This window comes from Marmota flaviventris, chromosome 1 (genome assembly GCF_047511675.1).
Source record: "Marmota flaviventris isolate mMarFla1 chromosome 1, mMarFla1.hap1, whole genome shotgun sequence".
NCBI classification, from domain to species: domain Eukaryota; kingdom Metazoa; phylum Chordata; class Mammalia; order Rodentia; family Sciuridae; genus Marmota; species Marmota flaviventris.
Window position 1 is genome coordinate 29,495,899 of NC_092498.1, and position 17,884 is coordinate 29,513,782.

At 46.7% G+C, this 17,884-nt stretch overlaps 1 protein-coding gene across 1 annotated transcript in view; it reads right to left on the reverse strand.

The window, feature by feature from the left end:
- Positions 1-417: 417 nt before the first annotated feature.
- The window catches only part of LOC139705963 (ubiquitin-protein ligase E3C-like), a 38,251-nt gene continuing 20,784 nt past the window's right edge, over positions 418-17,884 (reverse strand). The window contains exons 11-17 of the mRNA XM_071613008.1: positions 14,252-14,338; positions 10,435-10,592; positions 10,062-10,294; positions 3,707-3,811; positions 2,784-2,871; positions 904-1,154; positions 418-423 (exon numbers count right to left, since the gene is read on the reverse strand). Of these exons, the coding sequence (XP_071469109.1) occupies positions 418-423; positions 904-1,154; positions 2,784-2,871; positions 3,707-3,811; positions 10,062-10,294; positions 10,435-10,592; positions 14,252-14,338 (928 nt within the window). The remainder of the gene's footprint in view (positions 424-903; positions 1,155-2,783; positions 2,872-3,706; positions 3,812-10,061; positions 10,295-10,434; positions 10,593-14,251; positions 14,339-17,884) is intronic.

The window sequence follows — 17,884 nt, forward strand, 5'->3', positions numbered from 1 at the left end:
TTTTCATTCATAAATCTTTCGTGAAGGCTCAGGTGGTGGGGGAAGGAGGCCCGGCTCTGTGGGAGCCGGTGTGTCTGTGCAGCGAGGCTGTTCACACAGTGCTCTGATGCTGGACCTTGGCGCGGGGCCAAGGGAGGAAGCACCAGCCGCATCCGAGCACCTTCCTGTCGCTCCGGAGAGCGCGTGCAGCCTCCACAAAGAGCCTCTTCAAGCCTGGGGGCTTCTACCAAGTTTCACAACACAGGGAAGGGCTGGAGCTGGGCTCAGTGGCAGAGCACTCGCCTAGCATGTGTGAGGCACTGGGTTCCATCCTTAGCACCACATAAAACAAATAAAGGTATGCTGTCTGTCAACAACTACAACTACACACACACACACACACACACACACACACACCACACAGGGAGAATACAAAACTTAAATCTGGAAAGACAAACACGAAGTTCTGCACATTAGCAGAATCATCTGGAAAGGACGTAAGCTCACTTGTCCATTTCTGTAAAGTAGTGCTGGTGACAGGGTTGGCTTTCATGTGAATGTACAGAAGCTTCTCCTCACAAGATTTTGCATTTTTAAAAATAATGCAAAATATAGGAAATAGTGAAGAGAGAAGAGTAAATGCACTTAGACTCCATGAGAAATCTCTAGTTAACAATCCTTTGATCAGTTATAACTCAAGGGAAAATTGTTTTATTCTGTATAAAGAGGTATCTGTTAGGTCTTAAAAATTATTGCAGGCTCTTACAACCTAATAAGAACAACATAAATCAAAAACGCTGGCAAGGAGGGAGCCTAACGAGCCTGAGACAGGAGGACTGCAAGTTCGAGGCCAGCCTCTGCACCTTGGTGAGATTATCTCTCAAAATAAAAAAATTTAAACAAAGAAATCAAAGATGTTTTTGCTGGTATGTTAATTCTTAATGCTAACAGGACAAAACACAGAGAAGAGTCTGTCGGTGAAGAAAGCAAGGCTGGGCTACAGCTCCCTGCAGACCACTGCCCAGCAAGCACAGGCCCCAGGACTGCAACTAACGCCCAGAGGAACCAGGGGCTTACCTTCACTTGCTCCTCAAAGGGGACCACAAAGGGCAGCTCCGTCAGGACAGCCAGCTGCCGCTCCTCAGACACAGTCAGCGGTGGGGACTCCAGGCCCACTGCCAGGCACATCAAAGAATTAGTGGTCCATGTACCTTGTCCTTCCCATGTCCACTGCCCATTACCAAAGTCGGCATTCGTAAAGCCACTCTTAAGAGGACTAAAATAACCTATTAATGCGCCTGTCTAGCTCCAGCTCCACAAACACACCCCAGGCCCAATCTAAAACCCGTGGGATCGGTCCAGCCATATGCACAGAGCCCATGCAGAGTGGGGTCAAAACTGAGCCTTCCCCGGCTCCACCAGCTGGAGCCCAATCTGACATGAGGACTCTGGATCAAGCAGCAATTGATGCCTTTATCAGCTACTGAATCTCACTGGCTGGTGTGGCTGCCAAGTGCGGATCTGAGGACGCTGCGCCTTGTGCATAAGCCCGCTCTTCTCCTGGGGGCGGGGGGATGTGGTGAAGGCCAGACGACCTGCGGGGCTAAGCGCTCTGTGGGCCTCAGCTGTACTTTCTACCAGGGAGAGCTGTGCACAGCACAACGAGCCCTGGCTGGGCTCTTCTGAACTCACTGCCCAGAAGAGGACGACCCTGAACGCTCTCATCAGTTATCAGAAGCTCTAAGTAAGAGTCTCTTTGACACTCCATATATAGGTATATAAAGGAATTATAACCAAAATACATTAAAACTCCCAAAACTGAGTAGTTAAAAAAAGCAAGTACATGAAAGATAACATCATTTATCAGCTGGGAAATACAAATTAAAACCATAAGATATCGGGGCTGGGGATGTGGCTCAAGCGGTAGCGCGCTCGCCTGGCATGCGTACGGCCGGGGTTCGACCCTCAGCACCACATACAAAGATGTTGTGTCCGCCGAAAACTAAAAAAAATAAATATTAAAAAAAATAATAATAAAACCATAAGATAGCATGGCACATCTTTATAAGCGGCTAAAAATGATTTTTTAAAAAAGACAATTCCAGGTGCCGGGGCTCAGCGGTAGAGCGCTCGCCTAGCACGTGCGGGACCCGGGTTCGATCCTTAAAATAAAGGTTTAAGAAAAAAAAGACAATTTCAAGTGTGGGCCGGCGTATGGAATAGCTGGAACTCTCAGACACTGCTGGGCCGAATGCAAAGTGGTACAGCCACTTTGAAGCGAGTTTCATAGTTTCTTATAAAGTCAAACATACACTTGGCATAGGACTCAGGATTCTCACTTTCAGATATTTATTCAAGTGGGAAAAAAAAGATTGTTCACATAAAAATCTGCCCACAGATGGTTTAGTGCAGCCAAGTCCATCATCACCAGACTGAAGAAGAAACAACCGACTTCCTCATGCTGAGAAGTGGACCAGAACCTGAGGCACACCCACGGCAGAACAGGCTGAGCACAGGGGCCAGGCTGTGCCTGACGCAGGCAGCCGCTCTGCCCCAGCAGGGGGACTCTGCTTAGGGGCTTCCAGAAGAGGCGAGCACAGGCCGGGAACCACCCTGCCAGCCCGGAGCTGCCCTGGGGAAGGTGCCCGGCACCCGGAGCTGAGGTGATTTTGAGGGAGGGTGGCTGGCTGGGGAGCGACGGTGCATCCCAGCCTCAGAACTGCACCCTGAAGGCACGAGCACTGCCGCAGGAAACGGGACGCGACGGCCTGGCCACCGCAGGCAGTGCCAGTGGGAGCACTCACCCTCCAGGGTGGACTGCAGCAGGCCGATCCTCCCCATCCGACGGAACCTCCACACATGTCTGGATGCGGGCACGTAGAGCTGGGTGACCTGCGGGAGGTGACCAGGTCAGCAACTCAGGATCCAGCAGCTCCCACTCATTTTAGTGAGCTGGGCCTCTGTCCTAAGCAGGCTGCCTTGTCCTGCCCTCTCGCCCGATGGACGACACCCGTGCCCCACAGGGCAGCTCCTTCTTTCCCAGCATGCTGATTTGAGTGTGCTGCAGCTGTGTTCAATGACATCCAGAGTCCCTGGGGTGGCAGGAGCCCAAAAGGGACCTTTGACCCCTCTTCACACCCCATGCCCCCCTTGGAGGGTCCTCCCTGCTGTGCCAAGGGTGGTTTCTTTTTGGTGGGAAATTCTTTGTGGGCCCCAGCCTTGTTCAGGGGACAGCAATAGCCCCGAGGTGGACCTGAAGGTGGGCGTCCAGGAGAACACCACACTTGAACTGCTCTCCCACGCCCACACCTTCAGGTCTTCAGCAGGCCTGTCGCCTGCTCCTTCTATGCCCTGCCCTTCATCTCCAGCCCCAGGAGTCTGCAGTGAGCGCAGCCAGGAATTTCCCTGGACACACCTGATACCCTCTGCTAAGGCTATGCTCTAATATCTTACACGACCTGCTTTAGACCTGGATCTTAGCAATACTTATCTCTGTCTCTGCTCCTTTAGAAAATTGATATGGTCTGTCTCTCGTAAGTTGTGAAGAGATTATTAGTATTGATGATGTTGCCCTGACCCCCAGCCCAGGAGGCATGTAAAGAACAGGCTGACCACCAGTGTTAATTTACTAAGGAAATACAACCTTAAAGAATTTATTCTTCTCCCCACAAAGAAAAAAGAAAAAAAAAATTTCGTGAAAAGTACTTTAAGAATCTGTCAAGAACACCTTATCTGCTTTAATATCTTCTTGTTCTGACAGCCAGTTATTTGGAGGACAAAAGTTTCTCCTGGTGTCTCTGGACTTCAGCATTTTCACTAGGTTGGTGATGACCTAAAGGGAAGAACAGGGGCTGGGTCAGACAAGCAGTCCAGCAGCTACCACCCACCACCAGGGCAGGGGAGAAGGCCACTGAGGCCACCAGCCAGGGAGCGAGGAAAGCTGCAGAAATAAAGCAGTCACCTGCTAGCACACACAGAAGCCCCCACAGCATGCACACACGATGGTCCTTAAAAGCCACACGGAGACAGTGACCACACTTTACAGCACAAACCTGGACACATCAGTTTATCTGAATTAAAGTGAAGGCCACCTCAATTTTCTCCACTGGGTAAAATTTTTCTTATCTTTCTGAGAAACACTGTATGGAGTGCTTTGGGGCAGGCAGCCCCAGGATCTCCAAGGAAAACAACTCGGGCATCCTTCACAGAGCCTCTGGAGGTGGCCTGCCTCCCTGGGGTCTGGCGGGCAGACTCTGGCACATCCTACAGCTTACTTAGTTCAAGAGCAGCATGTTCCTCACTGAGCCAAAGCTCCTCTCTGGCTGCACAGGGAGCTTCTATGAACAGAACCCAGATGACTACAGGGAACCCAGCAGGTGCCTGAGCACTGATCTGGGATCTGAAGTTATTTGTCAGTTTTTACAGCAGATGACTAAAGAGCTCTAACAGCACTACCTAAAAGAGACCCAAGTTCTATACTACATCTTTATTACAAGTAAAGTACCATGTAATAAAGGCAAACACCCAAACTGTAAAGCCAAAGTTTTAAATTTCTAGAACCAGGATTCAATCATACAACTACTATGGAGTCAAAGAAACATTATATAATGCAATTTTCTGTAAAGGCCAGGCTTGTGTACACACTGCTTCCAATTAAATAAAATATAATTTGGAATAATCACAGAAGTAAGAAAACTAGAGTGATGTGAAAATTTCCGAACACACTCACTGGATAAGCAAGATCCCACAATTTCAATTTTCAATGGAGCTTTCCCTTTAAAACAGCACCACAATTCCATACGTTAACATGTACTTGTGATAAGAGATTCAAGTGCTGTCTTTATTAAGCACAAATCCCGGTATATAGGCATGCCAGAAATTCTATGTGCCCAAAGAAAATGGGTCAGATAGGTTGCATTTCACTCACTGTATGACACTGCTTGGATAACCCACCTTTGGGCAGAGAAAAAGGAACATTTGAGCACTCTGGATATGCAGGTGGAACTACAATGGGGAAAGCCTCTCAAGATCTAGAATTCGGCTTTTAACTGGTGGATACTTCCTACCAATTGAGACGGGGCTTCTACATGGTGGCATTTTAAGTCCTACCCTGATACCACAGCAGCACTTCCTTTCTGAGTACAGAACCAGCTTCAGGCTGGGATCAGGGCCCACCTGGAGTTGGCCACTCCTGGACCCTGCGGTGCTCTTTGATGACACCTTCTCCTGCAGCTCTGGAGGCTCAGCGCTGGTTCTTTCTGGCCCACAGCATGGTCAGTACTAACTGCTGTCTCTTCCCAGCAAGCATAAGGCCCTAGGTTCAGTTCCCAGCACCACAATACGAAGACAAAATCCCCACACCTTAGATTACATAAATGCTCAGAAAGTAACAAATTACTCAACACTTAGAAATGCATACACTGTTATGCTGTTCCTCTTATGACACTTCTGAATGATACAACTGGTGTTTACACTATTGCAACCAAAAGGTAAGTACACAGTCCAAGTTTTTTATTTTATTTTATTTTTATTTTTTAGTTGTAGATGGACACAGTATCTGTCTTATTTATTTTTGTATGCATGCGGAGGATCGACCCAGTGCCACACACATGTGAGGCGAGCACTCAGCCACTGAGCCATAACCCCAGCCCCCACAGTCCAAGTTTTGAAAGGCAACTGGGAGAGGAAATTACATCGTCTCCATATGATGTGTAAGATCTGCTAAGCAAAACCCAAACCGTGTAATAAAGACAAACCCAGTCAGCATGGCTGATTCTTCAAGAGACTCAAAACTAAGCATACTCAGCAGCACTTCATTCACAGGAACTCAAGAAAATGCACACTGAGGCAAAAAGAGCAGGTGAGACTCTTTCCCATATCTGACTTCACCACAGAAAGCCCGTCAAAACGGACCCCAGGAATACCAGTGGCACGACTAGGAACATGCATGCTCAGCGTTTCGCCCACAGCTCCAGCCCTCAGCATGGCCATTATCAGAGTGGCGGTGAATGCCTGTTCTCCTCACTACAGTGACACCCTGGGGACAGGGACCCTCTGTGACCACTTGCACGGGCTGAGTCGGCCCATGGACGGTCAGATGCCTCAGGGACTACTGTCGTCGCAAGGCCTTTACTTATTGCCTGTTTAAAATTACTATGTGGCGGGGCTGGGGTTGTGGCTCAGGGGTAGACTGCTCGCCTAGTATGTGTGAGGCCCTGGGTTCGATGCTCAGCACCACATAAAAATACATGAATTACAGGTATTGTGTCCAACTACAACTAATAAATAAATAAACAAACGATGTTACTATATGTGGGGGCTGGGGTTGTGGCTCAGTGGTAGAGGGCGCTTCCTGCACATGTGAGTCACTGGGTTCGATTCTCAGAACCACATAAAAATAAATGAATAAAATAACTATCAACAACTAAAAATAATATTTAAAAAAATTATTATACATGGAATTTTGTTGTTTGTTGCTTTTGTAGTACTGGGGCTCAAACCCAGAGCCTTGCACAGGAAAAGTGATATATCTTAAAAGATAACATATTCTCCAGCATGTGTTTAAAACACTACAAAATTACTTCTTAAAGTATGCAGCTTAATTAGTGGTCAAGAAATAAAAATCTTTGGGCATGGTGGTATACACCTGTAGTCCCAGCAGCTCAGGAGGCTGAGGCAGGAGGATGGAGAATTTGAAGCCAGCCTCAGCAACTGCGAGGCACTAAGCAACTGAGTGAGACCCTGCCTCTAAATAAAATAGAAAATAGGGCTGGGGATGTGCCTCAGTGGTCGAGTGCCCCTGAGTTCAATCTCCAGTAACCCACCCACCTCCAAAATAAAAATCAACAAACCAGCCTTCCAAGACAGGGGAGGATGTGGTCCAGCTCTTCAAGAGCAAAGTATGGTAGAAGGCTCTGCCCCTTCTCTTCAACAGTGAGTGTTAATAGCAGCAGGCCGGGAATGTAGTTAGTATACTGCTGTTGCTTTAATTTTTTCCTGTATTAAAAAAGTTTTTAAAAAGCTGTGTGTGATGATGCACACCTATAATCCCAGGGGCTTAGGAGGCTGAGGCAGGAGGATCACGAGTTCAAAGCCAGCCTCAGCAAAAGTGAGGTACTAAACAACTCAGTGAGACACCGTCTCTAAATAAAATACAAAATAGGGCTGGGGATGTGGTTCAGTGGTGGAGTGCTCCTGAGTTCAATCCCTGGTAACCACCCCCCTAACACAAAAAAAGTTAAAAACAAAAACAAAACCCCAGAAAAATGCAAACGGACCACACCAAGGAAGTGAGAATCACGGACACCACAGTGCTCTACCAGCAGACCAGCATGGAGAGGGAGGGTGAGGACTCATCTTTGGGCCACAGTGCTGGGTAGAGCCTCCTGCACACAGGGGCACCCACGAACGCGGCCAGCACAGCTCCATCTACTCCAGTGCTAAGGTGATCACAGCTATAAATGACACTTCAAGAGGAGTTTATAAATTTGATAAATGCATAAATTGTTTTAGCAGTGTCAATTCAGGGCTTAGAAACTGACCTCAATTCTTCTAGTGACAAAGAAAGATGACTCTATCCACTTAAAATTCTATGTTCTGTGACCAGTCTCCAGAGCCTCTCACACAAATTAGTTCGGGAGGACCATCACCAGCTGAAAAATGAAAATGGTTGGTGCGCAAGAGTCATGCCTCATCTGCAGTTCTGTCAAAGTCAGGGGCAGGCCGCAAGTCGCTGGCCAAGCGTGCTCACCTTGTTACTTGGTTCTACCTTGGACACTCCAATTTGGATTGGGCTCTATAATACCTAAAAAGTGCTGGTAAAATTTACATTTTGGTTTTCAGAGGGCAAATGTGGAAGAGCAGCTGACTCTACCAACTGCCAGCTGTGCGCCGCTATCCAGGGGGATGAATGTTCTTCTATACAATCACTGTAGGAAGCGCATGGGCAGAGGCAGAGCTTGGAACACTGCCTAGAACGAGGACCCACTCTGGGGCAAGTGCTGCTGAGTACTTCATAATAAAGGTTATTTTTTGTTGTTTTTTTTTTTTTTTTAGAAAACCTAATAGCTTGATTATGGATTATGCCTTGATTTTTATCATTTTTAAGGAATGGCTTAACAGCAGGAAGTATAAAATGATTTGGGGTGGGATTTTCCATCAAAAAAACCAGGAATCCTTTAAATCCTATTTTAATCCTATTCTTAGCCCAAGAGGTCTTGGTGATAATGATTTCAATTCTAAAGCAACTGGATGCCAAAAACGGTGAACTTTCAGGACTGGGGGTATAGCTAGTGGTAGAGTGCTAGCCCACCATGCACAGGCCCTGCATTTGGTACCAGCACCAAACAAAACCAAAAAACCAGTGATCCTTTCACTAATTCTTAAAATCTTCAATGATTAACGAAGTGGCAGTAAGTCACTGCAACAAAATTTTAATTAAATGCTTGAACAAAACAAAATAGGGCCAGGGTAGAAAATAACTACTATAGCATTATTAAATACAGAGATTTCTATGTCCTGAAAGATAAGCCTGTCATAGGAAATTATGACACTCTCCAGAGGTGCTGTAAAACAACGGAATCATCTGGCACAAGCACGGAGTCTGGTCTCCCACGTGAGGGAAAGCGTTTCCAGCAAAGATCCCAGAGTTTAATTAAAACCTAAAAGGAAAATACATATGCCACCATAACGCTCTTATTCAGATAAAGCTCCCACAACAATTATAAGTCCTGAATAGGTGAGAGCGTATTTTTAACTTGGAAAAATCACATAACTGTCAATCTTTTAAGAAAGGATTTATTAAGGGCTCAACATGTGAACTTCAACATCTACTTAGAGACAGAGATAAGTAATTAAAATAAAGTGTGCAAACATGCATCACACCCATCTGTTCAAATTATGAATTCAATGATGCATTAGCCCTGTATTCACGCAATCAAAACATTATCAGTTACTTTCACTGCTGCTAATGCTCATGCTCCTAAGTGAAATGTGTTGTAAAATCAGGCAGAATGGGCTGCAGAGAGACTCTTGGACTTGTAGGATGAATAAGCATTCCTTAATTAGCCCATCAGGTTAAGTGCAAGCATTAATGTGCCTTTCCTAAAGTCTAGCTTGACATCTTCCTCCAAACATGGCCAAGAAGAAAGTTCCATTAGCAGTATTAATACAAGCTTAGTTGATCATTTTCATTCAATTAACTTCTTTCAATTAAATAGATAGCTTGACAAAAGCAGTGATAAAAGACCTGAAGGGACAGTCGATGGCTCTGCCTGAGCGCTGCCGGGCGCGGGGTCGCTGGTGGGAGAGGAGCTGTAAATCCAGCACTCAATTTGGGAAGTGCACCACGTCTGCCCGCCCTCCGTTAATGAGCAGTTTCAGCTGACGTTTGCTGCTGATGAGGCAGCACCCTCCCTCTCTGCCCCACAGCAGTGACACTCCCAGTGGTGTTGGTTCCCAGCCAGCACCCAGCAAAGGAACATCCCCCCACTTTCTGCATGTGAGAACGACACATCTTAGCATAATTCATATGCGCCTAGCATTAAAAATGAGTGACCAATCCTACCTTTGTTACTCTGCCTTTAAAAAGATGAAAAACTGTAAAAGCTGTTTGAGATCTATTAGTGAAAAATAAAAAGGAAAACATTTATCCAGGCAAAGTGGCACACACCTATCATCCCAGAGATTTGGGAGGCATGAGGCAGAGAATCCTAAGTTTGAGGCCAGCCTCAGCAACTTAGCAAGGCCCTAAGCAACTCAGCAAGGCCCTGCCTCTACATAAAACAGCTGGGGTACATGGCTCAGTGGTTAAGTGTCCCTGGGTTTGATCCTTGGTACAAAAAAGAGAAAACTTTAATCATTTATACCTTATCAATTTACAAGATGCATGTGACAATATCAAAAACAAGGTATTAAAATGAGGCAAATGCAAAAATAAAGGTAACTTTTCTTAAAAAGTTTTGTAAATTAAAAAACATGCTTGAAACAAACCTGTATTTCTATTATTCTGAAATCAATCAGGCCAAAACCAAATCTAGGCTTATTTAGCCCCAGGAAACGACACCTACCCGTACATGGAATACCTTAAACAACTGAATCCAACGCTTCTGCTCCATCTGTATACATTGCTGCATCTCAGCGCTGGTGGTGACGCCTATGCTCTGAAAGGCGGTGACGTACTCCTCCCGCACCTCGGGCTTTGTTTCCGGGTAGGCCAGCTTGATGATGCCCAGGCAAGCGTCGCGCAGGCAGCGGGACAGGGCGACCAGCTCCTCCAGCGTGAAGGGCATCATGGACGACCGCCTCTGCCCTACAACTGCAAACACCCCCGTTTCCAATCAGCCCCCTTTCCCCTCTCTCAACATGGCATGCACACTGCGAAGGCCTGGAAGCTGCCCACTCTGTGAAGACCGACAGCCTCTGGGCAGCAGCCAAGGAGCTCCTCAGAACGCTCACCTTCTATGGGGTCGCCGAAGAACTCATTATCGTGGGTGGAAATCAGTGAGTGGCTGAAGAGGGAGCTGAAGAGGTAAAAGAGCGGGATGATGCGGCCCGAGTCCTCGAAGGACATGGGAGAGCCCCTGGATATCACCTGGAGCAGCGGCACCATCGACCTTGGGGTGGAGACAGGGGGGAAAAGAGCTATCCAGTTATTTCAAAATCAGGTTTAGTTTGGGGTCTAATTAGGAAATGATATTAGACAAATGAAAACTACAGTGACATTAACAATAAAATGACTTGAAGGCAAGGCAGAGTCACTGGGGCAACACAGGCCAGTCAGGGGTACAGACCTGGCTTCCCCCCAGGACTGCTCTTCCTGCCAGTGGGCACTCAGCCCAAGGCCGAGGCCCTGGAGAGGGCGCTGGGAGGGCGATGCGGACTTCCCTCCTACGAGGAACACCACGGCCTCCTCTCCACCTGGCAGTCAGCAGAGGTCCCAGAGACTCACGGAGCTCCCGACTACCGGAACTTTCCAAACAGCTCCACACGCAGTTTCTGCTTTCGGCTGGCTCATTTCAGTGCCCCGTGCACTGGCCAGCCCCACTCCTCTCCTGCTGGCCCCCTCTGAGCCAAGCAAGCACTGAGGTGGCACAGTGGTGGGGCAGCCTTTAGGGAAGGCAGGGTCTCTACCACTCTGAAGAGCTCTGACCTGTTCAGTGAGTCCACATCTTTCAGCGGGAGTCTGCTCCCTGCCCCTCTGCAAGTCCAGTTCTTCAACTGGTGGGCATTTAGTAACAGTTCCATGTCTCCTCGCAGTCCCATTCGCCTGGCTTAGCAAACCTACATGGCACCACCCTCACACCTCCCTGACATGGCAAGATCCGCCAGGACAAGGTCCACAGGGCCAGCTGCCATTCTGCACGCCCGAACACGGCAGAATTACCAGGCCAGGCACTGACGCTGGGCAGGATAATCAGTCAATCCGTGAGTTAAGGAAGGAAAGCCATCCATCCAAAATAAAACGCAGTGGGGACAGAGAACGGCAATCGTACCTTACAGTCAAAGGGAAGGCAGAAGGCTGACTTAACTGTACAACCCTGGCTTTGTCCCCAGCCCGGCCCTCACACCTCCAGAAGGACTCCCCACCATGCCTTGTGCAGCACTACCCACACAGTGGCGTTCAGCAAAAAATTTGCTGACAAGCAGAAGAATTTAATGTCCTACGTTTAGGTGATATTTGTAAAAATAATGGTCAGTACCTTTTAGTTCCCTGGCCACTTAATGAAAAACCACAAAAATAACTGATACTACTTAGGAGGACATGCTATTTAGGGGAGTACAGCAGCCAGACGGGCAGTTTCCTGAGTCTAAGCAGTGCTGGGCCCACTTCACTCAGTCCTGCTCAGAGTCCTGTGTGCACGGCTCCAGAACCATGCTCTAGGGACACCATGTGGATCATGTGAACCCCTGGGGATCAACCAGCACTCCCTTGTTCTCTTTAGCCCATGAGGACGCAAGAGGAATGGGTCCTTCTGACTGGAGCAACAGAAAACAGGACTGGTAAAGAGGGCCCGTGTGCGCTGGGGACCTGCAGCTGGGGCACAATGAAACAACAGTGTTTGTGTCCTCTGCTGACCATGCTTCCTGCTGTAAACACAGACTCAAATCTCTCTGACACAGGGTCCATCTCAGAAGACTTATGAGCAGATTAAAAGTCCATGATTTATAGAAATGGAAAAGACACTGATTCATAACTTGGGGAAGTTGGTTGAATTACTGCCCCGTTTCTACCCTCAGAATGAAGGTTTGCACACTATCTGTGGGGACCCAGCAGCACCTTAAATAGTTTCCTGCCTTCTACATAAGCTGCCTACCAAGTGGACATGCGCCTAGAATCCTGAGCACTACTCAAGATCGCTGGCCTATCTGCACATGCTGAGCACATGGGGCAGAGCACCTAGGTGTTAGGCTCCGGTAGAGGGATGCCCACCAGAAAAGGGCAGCCAGCTGGCTGTGAGTTCCTGAAACCTGACAAGGAGGACACCCGGGGTCCAACTCCAACAGCAAGTATTTAAGGTGAAGTATGCGAATAAAAATATCACTTGCAAAAATGTCTGATGCGCTGAAATGGTTGCTCACTGGGACAAGTAGCTAGACACACTGGCTGTTCCTAGCTAGCCCAACTGCAGGGCAGAAGGATCTCAGGCCCAAGTCTCAGAGCTCTCAACACATTCCCTCAGGACTCTGCTGTGCAAGTCTGGTTGCAAAACTATTTTCAAATTAAATTCAGTGCCACTCTTAAAAACATTGTGTACTTCAGCCAGGTGCGGTGGCGCATGCCTGTAATCCCAAGGACCCAGGAGGCAGAGGCAGGAGGATCACAAGTGTGGGGCCAGCCTAGCAACTTAGAGACCTCTCTCAAAATAAAAAAATAAGAAGGGCTGGGGATGTGCCTCAGTGACACAGCGACTCTGGGTTCAATCCCCAGTGCCACACATTCAAAAAATTTATGTATTTCATTTAAATTTTTATTCTTGACAGCAAATATGAAACATATGTAATTGGAAGATATCAATATACAGGACAGTTCTTAAGAGGACTTTGTGTGAATAAATTGAATAAAAGAAGTTCTCAACTGCCTTTTTAGAAATATTGTTTTCAAAAACCCATATAACTTTATCACCTTATAAAATATTATTAATTTAATATAATTAACAATATCTCAATTGTCTTTCATACACAAGGACTCCATTTCCTCACCAAGAGACAAATGCCATAAACAAATCAGGCAGTCCTTGGTGGTGTCTCTGTTGCTAAGCGGGGATACTCACTGGGAAATGATAATTTCCTGTCCTAACAATCCCCAGTCTCCTTCGGCCCTAAGTAAACCTGTCACTCATGAAAACCCAGGCTCTCAGGGCTGACACAGGCAGGAGTGGCTGAAATGTGCCTGGCACCACAGCACAATGGCACATATTCAAAGCCTCCTATTTCAGACAGAAATATTCTAGACATCAGGGTATCCTCTGTGGCTCTCATTTGTCTGTGGGTACTCAAGGTTGACTTAAGATAAACCACTCCACCTTCTTGAGTTTTCAGCAGACACGGGTTCACCACTAAAAACTCCCTACTGCCAGGCACTGTGGTGCACATCTGTGATCTCGGCAACTGGGAGGACTGAGGCAGGAGGATCACACACCCTGTCTCAAAATAAAAAGTAAAAAGGGTGGGGATGTAGTTCAGGGGTAAAGCACCCCTGGGTTCAATCCCAGAGACCAAAAACTAAAGCCAACCAATGAAGAAGAAAAAAACAAGAACAAAACAAACCCTCTCTTTTCCTCACAGATGCTTAAGATTAAATAAAGGCAAAGCAGGACAGTGATGCTGTCCACAGTGACGATCCCCTTTGTTAGGAAGCACAGTTCATGCAGATGACCAAATCCCAGTTCCAATCATTCAGGGGCTGACAGGGACTGACTGAAAGGCACACATCTCAGCACAGGGTCTTGCTGCACACCACCCAACATGCTACAGACCAAACTGGACTGCAGAGGAGTGGAGTGCAGAAATCCCAGACCCTCACCCCAACCCACCAACCTCTCGCGTATATGAAAAACCAACTCTTCCTTCCATTCTATCAACTGAGCTACTCTTAATAATGCATAAAAATAACTGTAAAACAAGGCACTAATTTTCGTGTGTGTGAAATTAAGACCATTCAGAATTTTTCCTCTAAAACAAAGCCGAGCACTTCCAAACGCCCTCCTGCCACACTGTGTCAGGCATGGGGGCCACAGCAGGAGGCCCACAGGTGAGCAGATGCAGTACATACCCTGTGATCATCCGTGTTGTCATGGAAGAGATGAGGACCCAAAGGTGCCGCAGAAAACTGGCATTGAAGGCCAAACTGTAGAGAAGCCTGAAAAGAAGCGGGAGTGGGGGACAAAGAGAAGCAGTCAAGTCATCGCTCAATGCACTTCCTATAAAGCAAAGCTGTACTTGAAGACAAGGCCCAATTAAAAACACAGCCACAGTGACCTCACAGCGAGCTCCCGTCTGACATGACCCTGGTGCAGAGCCACCGGCGGGGCAGCCTGAGGCACCCACACAGGCTGAGGCTGCTCCCCCAACATGCTGTGACATGGTCTCCTGCTCACAGGGACACTAATGGTATGCACTTAGAATCTCTATCTAATGACCGATTGAAGTCACTGTCCTGAAACAAACACAAAAAAATAAGTTTAACATCTCAAAAATCATTTCTATGTAAAAAGACATTTTAAAACTAAGAAGTTTTTAACAGCATTTCCTCTATCACACCAATTAGAGACTGGAGAACTCTGAAGAATGGGCAGAGCTGGACTCTGAACTGGCTCTGGGCTGAGTGCTGCACTGTGATAGGAGACATGTTCTAGTTATAGCGGCATCATCAGAAAATATCTCCTATGAACTTTTTTTTTTTTTTTTTTAATGCAAGGGTCAAAAAAAATCTCAACATGTGTAAGATGAATTCACAGTAAGACCCAGGTAGGAAAATATGATTTTTAGGAAGGAATGTTGGCTACGTGTGGCTCGCCTGTAATCCCAGCAACTCAGGAGGCTGAGACAGGAGGATCACAAGTGTGACATCAGCCTCAACAATTTAGTGAGAACCTACGCAACTTAGCAAGACCCTGTCTCAAAATAACAACTAACAAGGGCTGTGGAGGTGGCTCAGTGGGATTGAACCTCTGGGTTCAATCCCCAGTACAAATAAAATAAAATACTCGTTAGTTTTATTTGACCTTCACGAAAGAATGCAAATTTTAACATGATCAATAGTTGATTAAATCCATTCATTATACTGAAAATATTAACAAAAGCAACCATGAAATCATAGGCAAAGAAATAAACTTATTTCTTTCTCCAGTACATCTTTAAAATCATTATAAATTTTTTTATAAATTATCAATATATAATATTTAATTCTGCATATACAATGAAAGAAATCTATTTTTGTCCATTCAAGTTATTAATAATAATTTTATCCTACATTATTAAAGCATGAAACATGAACTTGTACAACTATGTAAAACAAATTAAAAAAAACAAAAAACCATGAACTTGTAAACCAAGAGCGAAAGACCATTTGCTGTTGCTGCACATCCACTGTGCTGGGCACACACAGCCCCGTGCAGGGCACACAGCTCCAAAGTGTGATTAGCAGCACCGGATGCTCCTATGCTGGCTCATTCTACTAGTTTTTGTTGGGGGGGGGGGAATCAAACATACAGAATTGATCTGGGATGCCTTGATATGATGTATTTATATAAGAACTATAGGCAAATTATGGTGCCAACTGTCCTGGCCCCTCAAACAATACCTTTAATACTCGGTTTCAAAGCTTTTAGACCTGTTGCTAGAGCAAACAGTCAGGCCTAGAAGAACATGCCAGCCCATCTCTTCCAGGACAGACCAGGACGAGGGGCAGAGTTATGGTGCAGACACCCGTGGGTGCAGAAGGAGAGGGTAGGAGAAGTGGGACGGGTGATCGAAAACCAAGAGATCAAGCAAGGCTGGGAAAAGCAGCCTGAGCCACAGGTCAAATCAGAGGTGACTCCAAATATCTGGTATGAAAGACTCTGCTAAAAATCCACAGTCCAAGGAATAGGAAGTGTTTCTGAAAGCAAAGGGAGTCACCGTGAGGTTTAAGCAAGGTGGCTTTGCTTCCAAAAATCTAGTGTGGCAACACCTGAAGCAGACACATTGTGGAGACAGAAGGCAGGCAGGACACTGCTGGAAGAAAGTCTAAGTCCACTCCCCAGGACAGCGTGGCCCAGGGACTTCCTGAGAGGATGGGCCTGCTCCAGGCATGCTGCAGGGTCCTTGCATGTGCTTAACCCATGTGCAAGGCACTGCGGCTCCAGGACTGGGCACAGACAGCACCATGAATGACGGGGACATTCGCCAGCATAGGACGGATGGAGGGCCTCAGGGAGGTGTGTGGGTGTATGGGAACAGGTCCCTCCCTCTACCTCTCCATGAAGCTGGAGCACCAAGGTGTCAGCAGGTTAAAGAGAACCCGGAGAGTCAACCTAACTCAGGTGAAGCTGTTATGTGAAAGAGATCACCTGGAAAATCAACTGAAAGAAAAAGGCCCAAAAAGTAAAGGAAAAAGAAGCAAAGCTTTCAAAACACTGAGACAGAGAGAGAACCCATGAAGGAGACCACAAAAGAAACCCAGGAGTGAAAGAGAAGGCAGGAGAGGAGCATCTGCGGAGGAAGCGGGTGGAAGGGCCAAGAGAGGAAGGATGAAGAATGTCGCATGTGGGGCTGGGGCTGGGGCTGGGGCTCAGTGCTGGGGCACTTATGAGGCATATGTGAGGCATTAGGTTTGATTCTCAGTACCACATAAAAATAAATAAAAATAAAGGTCTGCCAACAACTAAAAAATATATATATTAAAAAAAAAAAAAAGAATGTAGAACGCCACGCCAAGCCCGCCCATGAGGCCACTGAGGCCCTGCTCAGCTCAGAGTGGCGCACCTGCCCACTGGCCCACAGAACGTCACAGGAGGCACACGGGCTACAGCCCCCGAGTGGGCACTTTCAGACAGGCTGCCGCAGGTCCCTGCCTGAAAACCCCTGCTGCCATTAGACCTGGGGGAGTTTGGACAGTGCCCTCCTGGACCCATCCCACAAGGGAACCATCTAGGATCTATTCACATTTTTAAGCAGTAATATATTTTTTGCCGTGTGGGGACTGAACCCAGGGCCTCCTGCATGCTTGCCAAGCACTGCCCTCCCAGTACAAGGAAAAAATAACTTTAAATCCAGATTTTCCTCAGACTCACAAGTCCAATAACAAGACATGCAATGTCCTCTCAAATAAAGAAGCTAGGACTGGGGATGTGGCTCAACACAAGCTCCAGGTTCCATCCCCAGCACCTCAAAAAACAAGTGAAAACAGCAGCTAGCAACTTACTCTATTTCACCCAGATTCAAGCAGCACAGAGACAGTAGGGCTGTAAAGACCTCCACACACATGCTCATTAGTGCCCACTCTGTACGTTTCTCTAAACAAATACAATCAGATATTCTTATCCTTTCCCTCTTTTTTACACAAAAAGGAGGTAATTATGAGTACTGATCTCTTAATCTTCCTTTTTCATGCACACATCTGTCTTGGAAATCTTTGCATACCAGTCTAAATGGGACTCTACAATCTTTTACACTAACAATCAATGTAAAACAGAAATTAAAACTGCAAATCCAAGCTCTAAAAAGACAATGAACTGACATTAGCCAGACAGGAGTTGAGGATGAGTTATCAGCTTGGGATATGTCAATCATCTTTTAAATACTTAAAAAAAAATCAAATCTGAAAGGAGTTAAAATCTACAAAAGTTAAAGCAAGGCTATGTGCTATTTCATGAGCTCTGGAAACACTCTCAATACTGGTTTCCTGGAAGAGATAGGTGCTGTG